At 57.1% G+C, this 19,752-nt stretch overlaps 1 protein-coding gene across 2 annotated transcripts in view; it reads left to right on the top strand.

Moving 5' to 3' along the window:
• The window catches only part of FRMD8 (FERM domain containing 8), a 19,783-nt gene extending 979 nt beyond the window's left edge, over positions 1-18,804 (top strand). The window contains exons 2-11 of one of the 2 annotated variants that reach the window (XM_027856141.1): positions 389-470; positions 5,722-5,886; positions 8,956-9,057; positions 9,621-9,679; positions 9,838-10,004; positions 10,828-11,046; positions 11,121-11,244; positions 11,731-11,874; positions 12,814-13,015; positions 16,842-18,804. In XM_027856141.1, coding sequence (XP_027711942.1) covers positions 389-470; positions 5,722-5,886; positions 8,956-9,057; positions 9,621-9,679; positions 9,838-10,004; positions 10,828-11,046; positions 11,121-11,244; positions 11,731-11,874; positions 12,814-13,015; positions 16,842-16,960 — 1,383 coding nt within the window. In that variant the 3' untranslated portion in view covers positions 16,961-18,804. Of the gene's footprint in view, positions 1-388; positions 471-5,718; positions 5,887-8,955; positions 9,058-9,620; positions 9,680-9,837; positions 10,005-10,827; positions 11,047-11,120; positions 11,245-11,730; positions 11,875-12,813; positions 13,016-16,841 lie in introns of both variants that reach the window. The other variant, XM_027856140.1, reaches the window with a different exon arrangement.
• The last annotated feature ends 948 nt before the right edge of the window (positions 18,805-19,752 follow it).

Raw genomic sequence — 19,752 nt, 5'->3', positions numbered from 1 at the left:
CCCCCCCCCCCCCAGCCCTCAGCCTCCCTCTGGTCCCACTCTCCCCCCTCCCCCCAGCCCTCAGCCTCCCTCTGGTCCCCCCTCCATCCTCTCCAAAGGCTCTTTCGAGCTTCCCCAGCCTGGCATTTACCCTCCTCCCTCCCAGTCCTCTGTGGACCTCAGCCCCGCCTCCCAGCCCTGGCCCTGTGGCCCCGGGATGGCTTGCTCTGACTCCCAGCCCTCCCCCTCCCCAGCTTCTGGACTGGCCATTCCCCCTCCCCCCAGCTAAGGAAGTAGCTTTAGAGGCTGGGCCTCACCTGTGAGATGGGATGGTGACAGCCTGGCACACAGTAGGCACTGCATAAATGCTGGCCATTAGTCTTGTTAACCCACGCTCTTCTCTCTGCAGATGGAGGGAGGCGAGGGCTCGGGGCCGCCTGGGCCAGCAGAGCGCTCCCATCGCAGCAGTGTGTCCTCCGTGGGAGCCCGAGGTGGGTCCTCTTCCCCTTCTCCTTTGGCATCAGGCCTTCACTCTGGGAGTTCTTCATGCAGAGGTCCTTTTACCCCGAAATCCCAATCCATTCCTGTCCCTAAATAGAGCTGCTTGTGCGGGGGGAGACCAGCCGCTGGGAGGATTAGCAAAGGCCTTGGTAGGAGGGGTGTTTGAGCTTTGAGGGAGACTGGGGGTCCTGAGAGGGGAGGGTGGGGAGCAAGTGCCCCCGGCGGTGATGGGAGCTTGTGTCCAGCCAGGCCAGTCAGGCTGGACAATGAAGTGTGTGACGGGGAGTGATGCGTGGGAAGTCCGGGAAGGTCAGCCCAGTTGTGAAGGATTGTTTGATTCTAGAGATTATAGGGAGCAACTTGGGCTGAAAAGGGACAGGCCACCCCCGTGCTCTCGGGATTTCACCATGGCACCTGTGGGGGAGGGATTGGAGAGGCCAGGGACCCAAGCGAAGGGGACAGATGGGCGAGACGGTGTGGAGGGAGCAAGTCCACCAGCCTTGGCAGCTGATGGGACGTGAGGAGTCCAGATGAAGGAAATAACGAGTTGTTTTGGACAGGTTTTGTTTGAGATGATTCTAGAACATCCAGTTCACATTGATTGGCAGGCCTGGAGTTCAGGAGAAGTTAGGGCTGGATACAGAGATCTGGGAGTCACCTGCATGGGGTGGGAATGAACCCACAGGTGCTAATGAGGTCACAGAGAGAGGAAAACAAGACCCAGGAGAGAGTCTTGGGATGATCGATGAGCCAGCAGAGAAGCCTGAGAACTGGCCCAGAGGGTGGGAGGAGAACAAAGGGCGGGCAGGGTCATGAAATCTCCGAGGGGAATGTCCAAGGCCCCAGAGAGGTCGAGGGGGGAGCAGGGACGAGAAGAGGCCATCGGGGGGCGACTTGGAAGAGAGCCGGGTCTGACCAGTGACCACATCGGGTGAGAAATGAATGAGAGGAGAGGAGGCAGAGGCCAGGAATGTGGTCCGTCTGCTGGAAAAAGAGAGAATAGGGAGGAAGTTTGAAGATGGGGGGGCTAGTGGGGCGGCACTTGGAGTCCCGTATATGTGTGTTTGCGTTGTGTCCTCCATCAGATCATAAGCTCCTTGAGAGCAGGGCCTGTCTTTTGCCTCTTTTTGTATCCTTGGGGCTTAGCACAGAGCTAGGCACATAGTAGGTGTTTAATAAATGTTTATTTCTTGATTGACCTAAGTTGATCCTGCCTTAGACTTTTGGGCCAGTCACTTCCCCTCTGCTTGCCTCGGTTTCTTTATGTGTAACAGGTATATATAATAGCACCTCTCTCCCAGGGTGGTTGTGAGAATCAGTGAGAAAACGTAAAACACTTTGGAACCTTCACACACTGTGTCAGTGCGTGCTCTCATCATCATTATTTATCATCATCATTACTTACCGTCATGTCATGGTCAGATGAGATTTTAAAAGTTCAATTTGGGAGCATCCTTCAGGCTGACCCCCCTGTAGCCATGAGCATCTCTACATAGAGGCCCTAGAGTGGCTTCACAAAGCTGGGATTGTCCCCATTTTGCCGGAGAACTTGAATCATAGCAAGCCTCAGCCTTTGGGGAGTTGGACCTGGCTCTCCTCCCTCCCTCCCCCTCTGTCTCCCCCAGCCGGCCAGCTCTCCGGGGCCTCCTTTGTTTTCCTCTCCTGGTGGTGGTCTGGAAGGCTTCTGTTGGCCTGTGTCATTGGTCCTGCCCTGTCCTTTGTAGGGAAAGCTGGCTTTCCTCAAGGGCACCTTCTTTCCCTGACCCTCCCTACCTTGCCAAAGTTTTCTTCCCTTTATTGGCTAATGGGAATTTTTTAGTGGAAGGAATCATAGGGTCACAGATCTGGAGCTGGAAGGCGCCTTCCAGGCTCCTCATTCTGTGGAAGGACCTGAAAGACTGACCCAAGGTCATGTGAGGAGTGAGTAACAGAAGCAGTTTGAACCCAGATCCCTGAGATGCTGAAGTCTCTGCCCAGCCAGGGGAGTGGAGGGCGTCGTGCAGAACCCCGCCCGGCTCTCTCCACGATCTTCCGGGACTTCTGTGAGCTGACTCGGTGGTCAGACGCTCCACATTTGACCAGGATTGATGGACAGGGGCTGTGCCCAGGCACCTGAGACATGTGTCTTAAATGCCTACCCCCAGGCCCCCAGCTCCTCTGCTCCCAGAAGTTCATTGTGGCCTCCCCACAGATGAACCCCAAGTAGAGTGTTAGCCTGGCTTGGAATCCCACCCCCAGCCCTGGGGACCGATTGCACCAGGCAAGCATTTATTCTCTGCCCCCACAGGGCCAGACTCTGAGATAGGCCTGAGGGGCTTGAGAAGTGAAACAGAAAACTCAAGGAGCCGGCTCCTGCGTGCCTTCCACTGCCCAGCCTCGGCCCATCGAGGCCTCTCCCAAAGGCCGGTGGACGTCTGTCCCCCAGCCACAGTTCTGGCCTCCACACCTCCGTTTCATCCATCTGTTCGTCCCGTTTCAGCACCTCTGTCATCCTGTCATCTTCCTTCCCTCTCAGCCTGTCTGTCTCCACTTGTGATCCAAGCCCTGATGATCCCTCACCTGGCCTTGAGTCTCCGACCTCTCCATCCTGCCCCACTGACCAAGGCATAGACTTGACCGCAGACCCTGCAGTCTGGCTCCCTCCCACCAGTCTGTCCACACTTGCTTTACATGGGGTCTCTTAACACACACTGATTTCCAGCCAAACTGGCCTCTTTACGGTCCCTGAATTTGGGGCTATCTCCCATCTCCACACCTTTGCACAGGCTAACCATGACCCTGGAATGCCTTCCCTCCTCCCCTCTGGCTTTGAGAATTCCTAGCTTCCTTGGTGACTCAGCTCAGGGGCCATTTCCTCTGTGAAGCTTTTCTGAATATCTCTGCTCTCCCCCCCCCCCCCCGTTGTTAGTGCTGTCTCCCCCAAATCATCTGGTGTTTTCTGTCCATGTGCTGCATCCCCATCCACAGTCTGGGCAATGGCCCCTGCCTGGCAGGAGGTACTTAATTCCCACTGAGGTGAGAGGGGGCTGGAGATGGGGCATCTGCCCCCCCCCCCCCTCCCTGAGACCTGGGCTGTGCTATTAAGGAAAAGGAAACGTTGGATGGAAATGACCCTGGGCAAGATGGAAATGATACTTAAAGGTCATAAAGTTAAGCACCTACTGTGTGCCAGGCCTTCAGGCCTTGGCAACACAAAGAAAGGTAAAAATTGAGAATCAGTCTGAGGAGGGGGTGATGAGCAAACTGACCTATGCAAATAAGCTACAGATAGGACAGGCAGGAAATGAGCAGAGGAAGACCCTGGAATTGAGAGTGGCTGGGGATGGTTTCCTGGAGACTGGGGGAGGGCACAGCCAGAGAGAAGGCCTGGAGCTGGGAGAGGGAGACCGGAGGCCAGACTGGTGGGGAAGTGGGAGGGAATTTGGCCTTGAAGGCCAAACACAGGGCTTGTATTTGCTCCTGGGTGTGACTGGAATGAGGGGAGGTATTTGTCACTCCTTTCTATCCCGCTCACTTGCTAGTGACCATCCTCCCCCATAGACGCCTCCCTGGAGAGGAGGCTGGGCCCATCCAGGCAGGTGGACAGGCCAAGCCTCGGCCTGGCAGACTGGCTGCCATGGGGACCAGAGTTCTTCTGCTCCTCGTGACCAGCCGGGTAGCTTCCCTGTTGTGTCCTTCCCCTTATTCCTGGGTGTCTGTACCCATGGTTTCCCCCACACCTCTCAGGCTTCTGAACTTACAGTTTCTTACGGCACCAATGCCATCATCCCAGTTTGCGGAGCTGCCCCCCACGGAGCCCGTTTTGCCTCTCACTGTTTGCTGCTGTCGCTCTCCTGCCCTCGTGCCTCCCTCGTTGTTGGCCGCCCGGGGCAGGGGCTCAGATTGGCATCAGCGGGGCAGACAGGCCGCACTCAGCGGCTTCTAGCGTGACACCACAGGGTTTGCCAGGATTGAGGGGCCAGAGCCCAGTGTTTGCCTGTCTCCCCAGCAGCCCTCCATCAGTGACTGCTGACATCACTTGTAGCTTGTAGAGGAAGAGACGAAGGCTCAGGGGCACTAGCGAATTTGCGGAGGTCACACAGCAGGGCTGTGGCCCTCCCAAGCACACAGGCGTTGCTGTGCTGCCGTAAGCCATACAGAGTATTTCTTTTCTCTGCGTTGTAAGGGATGCAAAAATCCTCACTTTGCAGATGAGTAAACTGAAGCCCAGGCAGATTCTTAGATTTGTCTAGGCTCACACGGCTGACAGAAGTCGGGCCTTTGCGCTCACAGACCGAGCTCCTTTGTTCAGTGAGCCAGCATTTATTAGGCCCCTACTATATGCAAGGGGACACAGAGACAAAAATGAATCCAGGTCTGCCCTTGGGAAGCTGCCCTTTTCTCACGTTCGGATATGGAGAGAGTGGAAATAAAGACGATTTTGGCGGTGGAAGGGGCTGCGGAGATCAGTAGGGGCTTCATATAGAAAGTAATTCTCGCGCTAAACCATGAAGGAGCCAGAGAACCCTAAAGGCAGAGACAAGGAGGGGGAACGTTCCAGGGACAGGGGAGGGACGGGCGGCCCGTGCAGTACCTCAGTGGGGAGCCGTGCTCTGTGCTGTGGCAGCAGGAAGGCCGGTCTGCTACACGGAGATTGTGGAGTGGGGAGGACCCCTCAGTCAGGCTCCCATGCTGCCCTCCAAAGCCTGGTCCCTTTGCATGGCCCTCTGCTGTCTCCTCCGGGGTCATCACCTCGCTAGTAAGCGACCATGGTCATGGCCATGGCTGGAAATGGGCCTTCGCCCAGCACCGTCTCCATCACACCTCAGCGTGTCCTTCTTTTCCCCCACCCCCCACACCTGTGGGGTCTCGGCATGTCTGATGCTGCAGTGTGTTCTTAGGTTTTGGATGCCAGTCCCTAGGATCCCACAGAGCTAGGCTCTGTCTTAGGTTTGCAGGATGGTGGGAACCGGCCTGTGGCCAGAAAGATGCTCATGTCCCTGGAGGTACTTGGCAGGGGGTGGCCATCTGGGGAAGAGTGCTGGTTTGATGGAAGAGCCCAGAGACCCCTCTCAACACAGCAGGCCCCCTTGAGGAGAGGCCTCCCTCTGGGTCTCCAAGGCTGGTGCAGGTGGAGATAGGAAACGTTTCCCTGGAAGCCGCATGGGTGATGGGGTGTGGGGCAGGTGGGTGTTGTCAGGGATTGGCTGCCCCCGAGAGGCCGGGGCAGCAGCAGTTTGACCTTGGTCTGTGTTACAGCAGCTGATGTGCTTGTGTACCTCATGGACGACACAGTGGTGCCCCTGGCTGTGGAGAATGTGGCCTCCATCACTGCCCAGGACCTTCACCGCACCATCCGTGAGGCCCTGCAGCTCCCCGACATCGCCGTGGAGGCCTTTGCCCTCTGGCTTATCTCGCCCTTGCTTGGTAAGGACCCTTGGGCATTATCAGCTGGACGAGGCATCTGGTACAGTGGAAAGGGGGCTGACTTTGGAGTCAGTGGTCCTGGGTTTGAATCCTACCTCTGGCATTCACGACCTGTGGGTCCCAGTCACTCCCCCTCTCTGGGCCTCAGTTTCCTTCTCTGTAAGATGAGGGGAAGGACTGTGGCTTCTGAGAAAGGGCTATTTCTGGAAACAAAAGTGTTGTATCTGGATGTAGTTTTCTCGGGCTTCAGGTGGAGAACTTGGCGAATCAGCTAGCAGGGAAGGCCTTTCCCAGGTCCCTGCCAGTGTCGTGTGGGGAGCCTAGAGGTGAGTTTAGGGTGCATACCATTGGACCAGGAATGAAGCCCAAGGTGGCTGCGAACATAATCCGTCCCACTTCCAGGGGCACAGTGGGACAGAGAGTGGGCTCCCGGGGTGAGGGCGGGGGATGGATGACTCACAGGTGTGGGAACTGGAAATGCAGAGAAGGTCCCGGGCACTGACAGCGCCCTTCAGGGATTGCAAAGCACTTTCCAGACTTGTCTCCAAGCCTCCCAGCAGCCTGGGGAGGGGCACACTCCAGTCTGGTACTGCCTCCACAGCCCTGATCCTACAAGGTCCTGAGGCTGTGCAGAGAACAGGCAGCTGAGAGACCCAGAGTCAGGAAGAACTACCCAGGACACTTGGACTCTTGTCTGAGTCAGTTTCCTCATTCTTAAAATGGGGCTGATGATAACAATAGCCCCTTCCTCCAGGGTTGTTGTGAGGACCAAGCCAGGCCTGGCCTTAGAAGTTGGAACTCTGTTTGCTGTTATTTCTGGTTTTGGCGTCCAAAGATGTAGGTTCAAACTCTTGGTTTTAATATATGACCTTGCGCAGCTCCCGTCGCTTCTCTGAGGCTCAGTTTCTCCATCTGTACCCAAAGAGGGGGACCAGATGATCTCAGAGGTCCCCCCATCTCTACGCCGTTGGGGGAGGAGGGCAGGAGCTGATGGAGCCCTAGCACTAGAGAAAACCTGCCCAAACATTTGGGGCCTGGGGAAGGGTCGCCTCTGCTCTGTACCTGCACTCCCCTTGAGGGGGTGGGCTCAGCCCCTCCAGGTGGTAGAGCAGGCATGATCCACCCATTTCAAAGCAGGGGGCCACAGGGGCCTTGATCCACCATAACCTCAAGCTCAAGCTTTGGTTGTCTTTGTTGATTCTGAGACTGATGGCCCCTGCCCCAAAGACAGGCATGGAATTAGAAAGGGGGGCTGCCACTTGCCGGGGGGCCATGGTCTGTCAGGGACCGAGTCGTCTGGGAGGAGTCAGGCGGCCTGGCTGTTGGCCAGCCCGGCCAGACGCCCTCTTCCCCCTGCTCCTTCCTCGGGGCCTGGTGCACCAGTCCTCTCTCCTCAGCAGCCGCAGCTCCCATCCTCACCTGCCCTGTGGCCTGTCTACGTCTTCCAGGCTTTGGGGCTTCCTTGGTTGGTTCATAAAGGACTCTGTGGCCCTGGGGGTGGGGCTCCCTCCTGCCGGCCCCCCAACCCCTTCCCCTCTCCACTCTGCCCATACATAGACAGTGCCATGAGGGAAAAGTGGGGGTGTGCCATCCGTGCCAGCTGACGTTCTCCTTGTTGTCTTGGACCTCTCTGCCTTCCTCCCCCTCCCCAGCTCTGGGCACATTCCTGACTCTCCAACTATGGGAATCCACCGCTTGTCTGACTTAAGGCAGCCTGGCGTGGGTTGACTGTGCTCCCCCTGCAGTTCCTTTTCCTCCCTGGCCCTGAGCATACCAAAGAGAACGGAAGGCTCACGGCGAGCATTGAGACGACTTCATGGCCCGACAAGCCAAGACCCTGATTGGCTGCCCAGTGTGGCATCAGCGGGCTTCCCTGGCTGTGCCCAGCAGCCCAGAGAGGCCAAGTGAGGCATCAAGGGCAGAGGCCCCTGGGGATGGTGGGAAGAAAAGAACTAGCACCCGAAAGCCTGAATGCTCCGACAGTAAGATGATGGCAGTGGAATCAGACCCTGCCAACGCCTTCTAGTGTCGGGCCCAAGGCAGGGCAGCCAGTATGGGGCCCAGGTGTCCCGATGACTCAGCCAGTGACATAGATGCCACGGGGGCCCACTGTGCGCAGGGCTGTGCCCCCAGGAGCTCCTCCTCTCCAGGGAGATCTGGTGGCAGAACCACAGAACTAAGTCTGGCAGCTTGACCCCAGGGGCCACTGGGAAAAGGAACGGGGTTGGAGCTGGGGAATATGGGGGCCAGGCCGTTAGAAAGAACAGTTTTTGGCGGGGGGATCGGAGAGCACTGAAGAAGGGGGTTGGGGGCAGGGGCAGGACCCTGAAGGCCAAGGAGAGGTCTGTGGGGTCCCAGGGAGATTCCCAGGAAGGCTGTACCTGGGCAGCTCCAGCGGGGCAGCAGGCGGAGGCCAAGGGGGCTGGGGAGAGCGGGTCGGAGCTGAGGATCTGGACAGGGACCGCTGGGGGAGGAAGCGCTGCAGAGTAAAATGTTGGGGAGGGGAAAGTGCTGGAGACACTCCTGGGGGTCCCAAAGGCTGAGAAGAGCCCCCAGGGTCATTGAGTCTGTGCCCCTCATTTGACGGAGGAGGAGACTGAGGCCCAAGAGCTTACATGACAGGAAAGAGGCAGCAGTGGGATGTGACCCCTGTTGTTCCTCTCATTTTAAATCCAAGCCCCTTTCCACTCGACCCAGATCCTGGACAACAAAATCACGTTGACCAGGTGGCAGCGGGACTTGGAGTCAGCTGCCTGCTGTGGAGGCCCAGTGTAGACAGGCCCCAGAGGAGCGGGGGTCTGGGCTCATCCGTTTAACGTGGAGCTGCTCCTCCAAAGGCCTGCCCGATCGTTGGTTTCTGGAGAGAGGGGCCTTGCTGGGTTTGGCTCAGCTCAACTTGGCCTGGGCCACTCCCCCCGAGACCTGTCCTGTTCTCCCCACAGCTCAGCCTTGCTGAGGGCATCCCGAGGAGCCAGGACAGGAGGGGGCTGGGAGGGGAGGGAGGGGCCTGCGCCTTCCGGAGGCGCTGCCTCGACCCCACTGAAGGGCCCTTCTCCGCTTCTCTGGCAGAGGTGCAGCTGAAACCCAAACACCAGCCGTACAAGGTGTGCCGCCAGTGGCCGGACCTGCTGTTTCGCTTCACGGACGCCCCAGAGGATGACATGGCTGTGGGTCTGTAGCACTTGCTTTCCTCATGCCCCTGGACTTCTCCTTGCCCTCCCTCCCTCCTTTTTCCATTTCAGGTTAGCGGGGGCAGATTTCCTATTGAAATAAGTCCAATGCTCTAATCTCGGAATCGGAGGCAAGAGTAAAGCCCAGGCCACGTCATGGGACCTGTAGCTGTGGAGCCTAACCCCACAGTCCCTCCTGGCCTTGTCCCCAAACCTTCCAGAGCCCAGGCCGTTCTGGTGGCCAGCTGGCTAGCTAGGCCACAGCTAGGCTGGACTTGGCGGAGCAGACCGAAGATGAGCAGAAAGCCTCCTGGAGGCACCTTTGCCTCTGCACCTGGCAGATGATTTGAAAGGCTAGCCATCATCCCATCCCCCCTGCCTGCGGGTGAGCCTCAGGAAAAGGTCACCTGTAGTGTCCCCAGTGAGTCCCCTTACTAAATTATGGTACGTGAGGCAAGAATGTGGGATGGGAGTAAAGGCAGAGCAAGAGAAGCGGGGCTGGACGAAGAATTGGGGCGTGTGGGGAGAGGGCAGGGCCGGTGACTTTCTCGTCTCTGTCCCCAGATGAGCCTTCGCTACAGTTCCGAAGGAATGTCTTTTTCCCAAAGCGGAAGGAGTTGCAGGTGAGGCTGCCTGGCCCCAGCAGAGCCCAGAACAGACTCCCCAGGGTGCTTCCTGTCTCTGCCTCGTCTCCCGTCCCCCCTCCACTCTTCACGTGCTCTCATGGCCCTGCTCTGGCCTCCCGAGCCAGGCCTCTGTCTGAGGACCCTTTGCTTCCTAGGTCAACAATGAGGACGTCTTGAGGCTGTTGTATGAAGAGGCCAAGTTCAATGTGTTGGAGGTGCGCTATCCCTGTGACGTGGAGGACTGTGAGAAACTCGGGGCCCTGGTGTGCCGTCTGGAACTGGGGCCTTACCGCCAAGGCCAGCAGACGGCCTGTGCCGTGAAGTAAGGACCGATCAGGGCTCGTTGAACTTGGAGGGGAGATACATACTTATCTTTCTCTTAATCCGACTCTAACTGACACTTAGCGTTTCCTTCAAGTATTTAAAAACATTCTGAGGAAAGAGGCCCCCAGGCTCTGCCAGAAAGACCACCTAGGTGAAGCAGTGAGGCCCAGAGGAGACCCCAGCAAGGAAGTGGCCGCCCCAGAACTCGAACCCCGATCTTCTGAGGGAGGCAGGATCAGGCATGCCCTGGCTGGAGTCTGGAGGGCAGATCCCCCGCCCCAAGACACTCACTGTCTGAGGGGCTGCCTGTCTCCTCAGGTTAACACACACCTGAGTCTCCGAGACCGAGCCAGCTCAGCTCTGGCCACCTCGGTGAGGGACCTTGGGCCTCCAGCAGCGGCCTGCCTGTCCCTCGCCCTGTACTCGCTAAACCCTTGGCCTTCTCCAGTCGTGGGCTGCTGCCTTTTTCCATGTTGTCCCATCTGTCTCTGATGAGCCATCTGCTCCCCATCTGCAGAGGCCTGGGCCGCGTCCCACCCGCTTACAAGAGTTTCTAAGTAGAGACTGGCCCCTAATGAGAGCAGGATGTTCAAAAACCCTTCTCTTCCTGGGCCTGCCAGGGGTCACCTCCCCGGATGGGAAGGATTCCTGCCCTCAGTTTGACCACCAGAGGCCAAAAGCTGTCCTGCACAGGACATCGGTATCACTGTGGCGGACGGAAGCCTCGTGGCCTGATGCCTGCAAGGGCTCTGGAGGTTCGCTCCCTTGGCAAGGCTGCAGGTGTGACCCCATCCCTTGACAGTGCCCATCTTGCCCTCTAGAGAGAAGCTTGACTCCTTCCTGCCTGCCCATCTCTGCAAGAGGCCTCACAGCCTCTTCACAGCCTTCCGGAGCCGGGGACCCCGGCTGGTGCCCGGGGAGCAGGGCCTGTTGAGTGCCTACCAGGAGGTGAAGGAAGAGGCGGCGTGCCCAGAGGCTGAGCTGCTCACCAGGCATTACCGGGCCTACCTGCTCAAGTGCCACGAGCTGCCCTATTATGGGTGAGTCACGGGGAGGGGCCTTTCTGAGGTGGCGAGGCTGCGAGCCTAATGCTGGCCACCCCTGTGCCCCCCAGGTGCGCGTTTTTCTGCGGTGAGGTTGACAAACCAGCCCAGGGCTTCCTGCATCGGGGTGGGCGCAAGGCCGTGACTGTGGCCATCAACCTGGAGGGCGTCCACGTCATCGATACCAAGGAGAAGGTACACTTCTGCTGGGGCCCACCTTGGATCCCTGCGTTTTGTCAGGATCTGGAATGGGCCTGAGGACACAGCCTCCCTGGTGTAGTTTACAAAGTGACTCGCACCCAGCCCCTTGCCCCGCCCATCATACCATGGCAGCCAACGGTGCTGGTCTCTGTCCCACGCTTAGTGGACCTTGGACGTCCCCTCCCAGTGCCTCGTTTCTGCCCCCCAGGGCGATTGTGGGGCTCGGGTGAGATCACACGGCAGCCCTTTGTGGCGTCAGTCTGTTCCTCAGCCTTTATTGTTTGCCTCCTGGGTTCTTTTGTGTGCCCTCGTGCATCTCCCCCCCTTCTCCTTTGTTGTCCCGTGGAAGGTTCTGAGGGACGCAGCCCTCCCGGAGCCGCGGGGCTCTCGTCTCTTAACTCAAGACTTCATCCCGCCAGTGGCGGGTGTCCCCGGTCATGGCCGTGACCTCGGACCATTCCCTCCCGGTCTCATTGCCAGCATGTCCTCCTGGGCCTGCGCTTCCAAGAGCTGTCCTGGGACTACACCTGCTCGGGCGACGATGAGCCCATCCTATGGCTGGAGTTCGACGGGGAGAGTGAGGGCATGCCCGTGAACAAGCTCCTGAAAGTCTACTCCAAGCAGGTAACGGCCTCAGTGGAGGGGGCTGAGCGCATGGCACTCTCTGTGTCTAAACCTCCAGGCAGGCCAGTCCCCCAGCCAGGATTGGAACCCAGGGCTTCTGGCTCTTTGCCCTGTGCCAGGCTGTCTCTCACTGGGTGGCATCAGCCCCCCTCCAGGAGAGCATTTGGAGGAGTCAGAATACACAAGCAGTTCAGGGGAGAGCTCGCCAGTACTTGAAGGTGGCCTGGGGTTCTGCGGTCAGAGCCCAGCCTCGTGGCTGTGACATATGGGGCTCCGCTGCCAGGGGCCTGCCCATACGTACCCAGAGGAAAGTCGGGCCGGGCCAGGGCTCTGGGTCCCCTTGGCGCTCACTGTGGCCAGCCTCCGTGTGTGTGTGTGTGTGTGCTGTGCCTCCCTGGGGTTCATGGGGCCTCCTGCCCCTCACCCACAGCTTGGAGGTGGCTCCCTCAGGGCCCAGGCAGGAAGCCTTGGCCCGATGGGAGACCACTTTGGTCTGTGGCAGTGCTTTGGTTTGGGAGGTTTCTTGGGTTTTTTCCCATCCTTTCGTGATCTTGTTTATTCTGCGTTCCTTCTCAGTCCCCCTCCCTGTAAAAGGAGGAGATCACACTAACGTACACTTGGGTTTACAACCAAGATTGCATAGCTTTATAACCCTGTGAAGTAGACAGTGAAGCTGTGATTGGGCCCATTTCACAGAAGAGGAGACCGAGGCTGAGAGAGGGCAGCTGTCTTGGCTCCTGTCGCAGAGCAGGAAGCGGGACTTCAGCTGGCTCCTGTGACCCCAGATGCCCCATGGGCAGGGATGGGGACAGGGTCGGAGAGCTGTGAGTGGTGCCGCGTCTCCTCTGTGCCTCCCTAGGCCCCCTGGGGTGCTGTCCTTAGCCCAGTCGTTCCCCCCCCACAGCCTGCTTTGTCCTCTCCTTTCCTCGGCTTTCCTAGGCAGAGCTGATGAGCGGCCTCATCGAGTACTGCATCGAGCTGAGCCTAGCCAAGGAGCCTGCCCTGGCCCAGGAAGCAAAGGCCAGCCCCGCCGCCGGCCCCCAGCCACCCACCGCCTCTCAGCGCCACAAGCTCCGGAGGCAGAGCAGTGTGGTCTGCAGCCGGATCCAGCACCTGGCCACCATCGATTATGTGGATGACGGTGAGTGGCTCCAGACCCCAAGGAGGGACGTGGGGTGGGCTTCCCACCGCCAAGTGGAAAGTTGGATCCAAGGCGCTGGAGCCCAGGGGACGACGGAGGCCATCGAAGCAGGCCCAAGCCACGCGGGCGTCCAGGGCTGCGGGGGAGGGGGCCGGACAGCCACACATCTGGATTTTGGGTCGAGCCCCGAGGCTCTTCGGCTTGTGTTAGATCCAATGAAGGGCCAGTCTTGACCTGCCGAAGCAGCCCCTTCCACTCAGGGTTGGCCATGTGCCACGGCCAAGACTCCCTCTTCACGACTTGCCTCCCTTGCCATGAGCTCTGCCCGCTGGCGACCACACAGAACAGCCCCCTCGTCTCCCCCCGGCTCTTCTCTTCTCCCTGGTCGATGTCCCCAGGCCTTTCCCAGTCCTCCAGTGGCGCCATCGAAGGGGTCCTCGGTGTGGTCCCCATCTGCTCTGCCTCATCCACCCGTGGCCTTTCTAAAATAGGATGCCCGGCACTGGCGGGGAGGGGGCAACGTCCAACACAGGTGTAGGGTCCTGGACTGCCATCCCACCCCATCCTCTGCTGGGGAGCTTGATCTTCTGAGCCCAAGTCGAAGGCTTTCCACGTGCCTTTATTCCACTGCATTCGAGTAGATGCTGCCCAATATTCAGGCCTTTCGAGACCTTCTTGAATTCTGACTGTCATCCGGTAGGGTGGCCATTCCCCCCGGCTTTGTGGCGTCTGCAGATTTGAGGAGCGTACCTGCCCCCCAGCTTCTGTCTGAGCCATTGATGAACAGCACTGGGCCACGCTCACATCCCTCCCCCCGTGAAGCCGGGTCCTTCAGCCTCTTCCAGATGAGCCTGAGCGCACTGGCCTTGCTTCTGTCCCTCCTCTCCTTCCTCTGTCTCCTCCCTCTCTCTCCTGTCTCTCTCTCCTCTCTCTCTGGCATGCCCACAACCCCTCCACCCTCCCAGTCCCAGAAGGGGCAGAGCTCGCTGGTCCACACCAGCAGCCTCCGTTCTCACTGGTCCCCTGCATGCAGTGTTTGTGGTGCGTCTCCTGGCTGTAATGGTCTCTCTCAGACAGCAGCCCCGCGGTCCCCTTGGTCAGTTCTTTCGGGATCTGAGGACGTGGTCTATCCCTGCCTATCCGCCGTCCCGAGGGCCGCTGGGCTCTCTTCCCATCGCCACGCTTGTCTTGGGGAACAGCTCCCAGCTGGCCATTTTTGGCCTGTTCTGTTCATTCTGAAAATCATTCTTGCAGCAAAATGGGCCTTAGGCCGCTCTGCTCGCGTCCTCTTCGTCCTCTCCAGCGTGAGCCGCTCGAGCCCTTCTGCTCGCCTCTTGGAGCTCAAACAAAATCTTTGCTTTGGTGGTCCTCCTCCTCACTCTCCCTGCCAGCCTCGGGTATCACTGGGTCTTCACGCTTCAGACCGTTTTTACAGAACCCGGCCACGTGTTCATCTTCATTCTCTGTCACCTGCCCTGGGCTTCTAGCTGCTGTTATTAAATCCCAAATAAGCAGCAACATCCTAGGCACCCACTAAAGCAAGGGCAGTAATGAGAAAAACCTAACAGTCTACTCAAGCCTGGGTCACCTTCTAACCGGTGCCCGCAGCCTCTGAGGAGGAGAGGGGACACACGCACACGCGTGTGCATGCACACACACACGCACACACACGGAAGCCTGTGGGCTCACGCTAAATCCGACTTTGGTGCCATTGCGTTAGTCAGGGACGTCTGCCACACACACAGACTGCTTCTGTGCCTATTGCTAGGGACCCTCATTTCCCCACTGGGCCCCCACGTCATTCACAAGCACTTTGAACTGACAGTCACATTTAAAAGGGGCCTTGGAAAGGTGCTATGCTACTCACATTCATATTTTTTGGTGAGGCAGTTGGGGTTAAGTGACCTGCCCAGGGTGACACAGCCAGTATCAAGTGCCTGAGGCTGGATTTGAACTCGGGTCCTCCTGACTCCAGGGCTGGTGCTCTATCCTCTGTGCTACCTCGCTGCCCCCCACCATGCTATTTGCTTGCGTGGCGGTCCCCTTTGAGGAATGTCTGAGCTGAAGCCTTCCGTCGTCTAACTGCTCCTGCCCCTGTCCCTGCTGCCGAGTCTTCTGCTGGCTCTCCGTCCCCGTACCAGCCTCAGCCTCGGCCTCTGCCTCCCGTCTCTTCTTAAGCCAGAGCCACCTGGGACTCAGCGACTCACCTTTCACTTGCCAGGAACAGGTCACTAATTTCCCCTGAGACATTTCTTGATCCTGTCTTTTAAAAAACCCAGATTGGTCAGCAGCCCCACCTGTCCACATAGGCCTCTCTGGGTGACTCTCCTCCCCTCCCCTTCCCTTCCCTAATTCCGTTCCCGAGCCTTCCTGCCCCTCCTGGGGTCTTCCCTCAGGGTAACCAGTCAAGGGCTCCAAGCTGGCATCCCTCCAGTCTAGGGCCGGGCCGGGCTCGGCCTGCTTTTCCTCTCCCCCATCCCAGATTCTAAGGTGGAGCGGTCATTTGATCCCAGGGGCCCCAGCAACCGCGTCCTCCTTATTGGGGAGAACAGTCAGTCAGCAAGCATTTATTGAGCACCTACTGTGTGCCAGGCACCGTGCTAAGCATTTTACAGATATCTCATTTGATCCTCACGACAACCCTGGGTGCTGCTATTATCCCCATTTTATGTTTGAGGAAACAGAGGCAAATAGAGGACGGGTGACTTGCCCGGGGCCACACAGACAGTAAGTGACTTGCCCAGGGCTGGATTTGAGCTCAAGTCTTCCTGACTCCCACCCATCGGGAGGCCCATTGGGCCAGCGTGTCATAGTAGACCAGGAGCTCTGATCGGCTTCCCCTCCTACAAGTGTGGGGCTTGGAGGGGGTCAGTGTCCATCCGGGATGGAGAAAGGGGAGGGGAATATTGAGGAGAAGGGCTCCCTCCTGGGCTTTTGGGGGCCAGGTGGGGTCTGGGTATAAGTCAGTTTTCTCCCTCCTCCGTCCCTTTCATTTTAAATCTCTTTTAATTATATTTTGTAGGATACAGCAGGCAATTATATTCTTAACTGCCCCCTTGTTAGGTATACTCCATCCTTGGCCAGGAGCCTGTTATTCCTGGATTTTGAGGTGTGTTCTAGAAAGCGAGACCTCGTTTTCAGACGCCACCTGCAGTCACCCAAGGAAGGGCAGTGGATACCACAGTCCCCCATGGCTGCTGCTCTAATTAACCCTCACCAATGGAAACACTTCTCGGTTTGATTTCACCCTAGTCTCAGCATACCCAGGCCCAGCACAGGGACGTGTACTGTTCTTGAATGGATTTTATGAGAATATCCCAGGGGCAGCTGGGTGGCACAGTGGATAGAGCACCAGTCCTGGAGTCAGGAGGACCTGAGTTCAAATCCGGCCTCAGACCAAACACTTGACCCTTACTAGCTGTGTGACCCTGGCCAAGTCACTTAACCCCTATTGCCTAAAAATAATAATAATTTTTTTTAAAAAAAGAATATCCCAAATCCCTGCTGCCAGCCAAACTCCAGTTATGCTCCCATCCCCTCTCCTTTTTAAGGTTTGTCACCTCTCATTCTCTGGGGACCCTCTCTCCAAGCTGAGACAAGAACCCCCGGGGAATGGGGCGGCATGTTCCCATGGAGCTAAGCTCTTGGTCCAAGGCAGTTCTGTCTGAGCCCAGTGCTCGTGACAATGACCTTCAGACCACTCCTGCTTCTGCTGCTTACACTGGTCTGGCTGATGGCCGAGACACCCAACCAGCAGCCCCAGGCAAACGCTCTTCCATCCTGGGCCCCCACTGAGCCAGATCTCTTCCTCCCTCTCAATTTCCAGGCAAGGAGATCAAGCGAGTGAAACCCAAACGCACAACTTCCTTCTTCAGTCGCCAGCTGTCCCTGGGCCCAGCAGCATATGCTGCAGTCCAGCCCACGGACAGCCTAGAGCAGGGCTGAAGGGGAGAGAGAACTGAGCACCCTGCCTGAAGCGAAGCCAGCACTGTGTTTGGGGCCCGGCTCCTGTCTGTCCCACCCTTGACTGGGGAAGGCCAAGAGACGCACGGACGGCCCCACGCTCTGCTAAGTTATTCCTCTAATTTATGTATGTGATTCCCTTTTCTGTGCGTCTGTGGCCGGATGATTTGGGACTTGGTGTTCAATACCCTGGGTGATTGTGGGGCCTCACCACCTGGATCGGGTGTGGGCAGGGCAGGGCTCTCCCGCAGCGTCGTCTGCTCTCCTGTGCCCTGGGCCTCTGTGCCTCCCCAAAGTGCCTGCTACTGTCTGAACGAGACGACCCAGAGAACCGGCAGCCAAAGAATCCTCCAGTTGGGGATCAGCACGGCAGAGCTGGTTCAGATCCCCTCTCTGACCCCAGTGGGCTTGGCATCTGCATCATCCACATTCCTTCTGCTAAATGCATTGTCACACTCCCCTGCTGGGGCTCCTGGAGAGGAAGGAACCAGGCCCCCGGCCGCTGCCAGATGTCCTCCGCTCACACCCCCCGATCACCCTTGCTGCCGGATGGCTGGGGAGAGCAGTCCCCTCCCACACGCTCTCCCCCAGCTGCCACAGCCTTTCCTCAGGCAAGTTTCTGCTTCCAGCTGTTGTGTGACAGAAGACCGTGACAACGGTGGGTTGACAGCACTCTGGTGGGCAGATTGAGGTGGGCTTGGAATGCCTGTTGTCAACCGAGAAACAATTTCCTTTTCATCCCTGTGGAGGTTCCACTTTCTGGGGTGAACAGGTACCACCCCACCCCTGGGTCCTAGGCCCACATATCCACTTGTTCTGCCAGAGGCTTCTGGGAACACCAGCACTTTAGCCAGGGTCTCCATCAGGGGCACCAGGGCCCCACAGAGCCCAGCATTTGGACTCCCCAGGCTGGCTCAGGGACCTCCCTTAGGTTGGGGGTCCAGCTGGTGTGGTTGGCTGGTCAGTAAAGAGTTTCCCCCCCGCCACCCTGTACTCAACCTGGACAGCTGGAGGAATTCACTGTCACTTAAGGCCTTAACGCCACACCGTAACTCTTAAGCACAATTTGAATGTAAATTTTAAGAAAAACAATTGTTTTCTAGTCATGTTTGGGTTGATTCCCTTCCCCCCAGAAAAAAAGTGGCCAACAGCCCAAACCTTTCAACAGGAGAGAACATGTCCCCGTTGCAGTCAAAACTGGGTTTGGGATTTCTTTCAAGACTTTCCTGTCACTACTAATCTCATATTTTAAAGGAAATCTGTCTTAAGGGAAAGGGACAAATGTCATCGCTGGAATTTATTTTGTATTCTCTTCATGCTGCTGGGAAAGGTGACCCGAGGTATGTCCTCGACTTACTCTGTCCATCTGGTGGTCTCTCAGCTCCTCCCAGATGTTTGGCATTTTGTTGCCTTCTCTGAGGGAGAGCTTTCTTTTTTAAAAAATGCCTCAAGGATGTTGAGACTGCGGTGCCCCGGTGCCCACCCTCAGCACCTGGGGCAGCTCTCTCGTGCTCTAGGCAAGCAGTGTGCCAAGAGATCCTTCTTGCCTTTGGGCAAAAGCTGCCCGCAGCTCTGAGCTGAGATGCGATGCCGTAAATGAGAGAGTGAGGGGATTCTCTTTGGGTCTTTTCTTGGGCAGAGGGAGGGATGCAGGTCAGTGATGTAACTCTCTTACTCATTTCATGTTTTTTTCTGTATTCTCTCCTTCCCGTTCTTAAGGCAACAAGTGATGTTTTACTAATTATTGTTACTCTTTTTTAAATGGACATACTAATTTTTTGTATTCTATAAATAACCATTAATAACAATAAAGATTATTTCAAGCACATTTTGAAGTGGTTTATGACACAAAAAACGAGAGTATTGTACTTTTGGGAATTTATTAGAGGCTGTTGATAGAACTTTTATTAAGTAGGAATCCAAGGTGTGGTGATCCTTGGGTGGCTCAGACATTTGCCAGTTTAAAAGCCAAAATGACATATCCTTGGTCTGTTTGTCGGGGGCCACCCTCCACCCCACCTCTTTTTTTTTTTTTTTTGTGCTAGAGGTTGAAGAAGACTCTGCCTCAGGCCTGAGTGGAGAAGAGGGCTCTGCCCATTTGGACCAAGCCCAAGGAGGAAGGAATGTGTTATAGCCCGGGCCAGTGTGGAGGCTGCAGCCTCCGTGCCCTCTCCCAAACAGGCCTCCACGACTCTTGTCTAAGGCCTGCTCGTCCTGTTCTCTGCTAAGACCATGCACCTCTTCGTAGCATCAGGAATGACAGTTCACACTTGAACCCTGTTAAGATTGGCTTTGAATTGGGGCTCCGCCACCCCCGGCTAGAATCCCCGCTGGAGCTCCTCAGAGAGATCCTTTCGTGTGCGCTGGATGATCGCCGAGGGCCCTTCTAAGGTCAGGTCCGTGACACATGAGGCCTTGAACAACGAGAGCGACCACATGGTCATCTGAAATCCGGGCCTTGGTTGGCTTGTCTATAGAATTAAGAGCTGTCCAGCTCTAAATACTCAAATCCTCAAGACGAAGGAGGCCCGGGATTCCGGAACCCTCCTGCCCATGAAGCCCATGAGCCAGGTCTTATACCCATTTTGTGGATGAGGAAATTGAATTCATCTACAGTGGCTTGCCCAGGGACATGGACTTTGGTCCCAGTCACACAGCTACTGGGTACTAGATTAGAATATGTTTGTGGAGGGCAGCTAGGTGGCGCGGTGGATAGAGCACCAGCCCTGAAGTCAGGAGGACCTGAGTTCAAATGCGGCCTCAGACCAAACACT

This window comes from Vombatus ursinus, unplaced genomic scaffold, assembly GCF_900497805.2.
Source record: "Vombatus ursinus unplaced genomic scaffold, bare-nosed wombat genome assembly UNPS02011369.1, whole genome shotgun sequence".
Taxonomy (NCBI): Eukaryota; Metazoa; Chordata; class Mammalia; order Diprotodontia; family Vombatidae; genus Vombatus; species Vombatus ursinus.
This window is presented reverse-complemented; position numbering and strand designations above follow the sequence as displayed.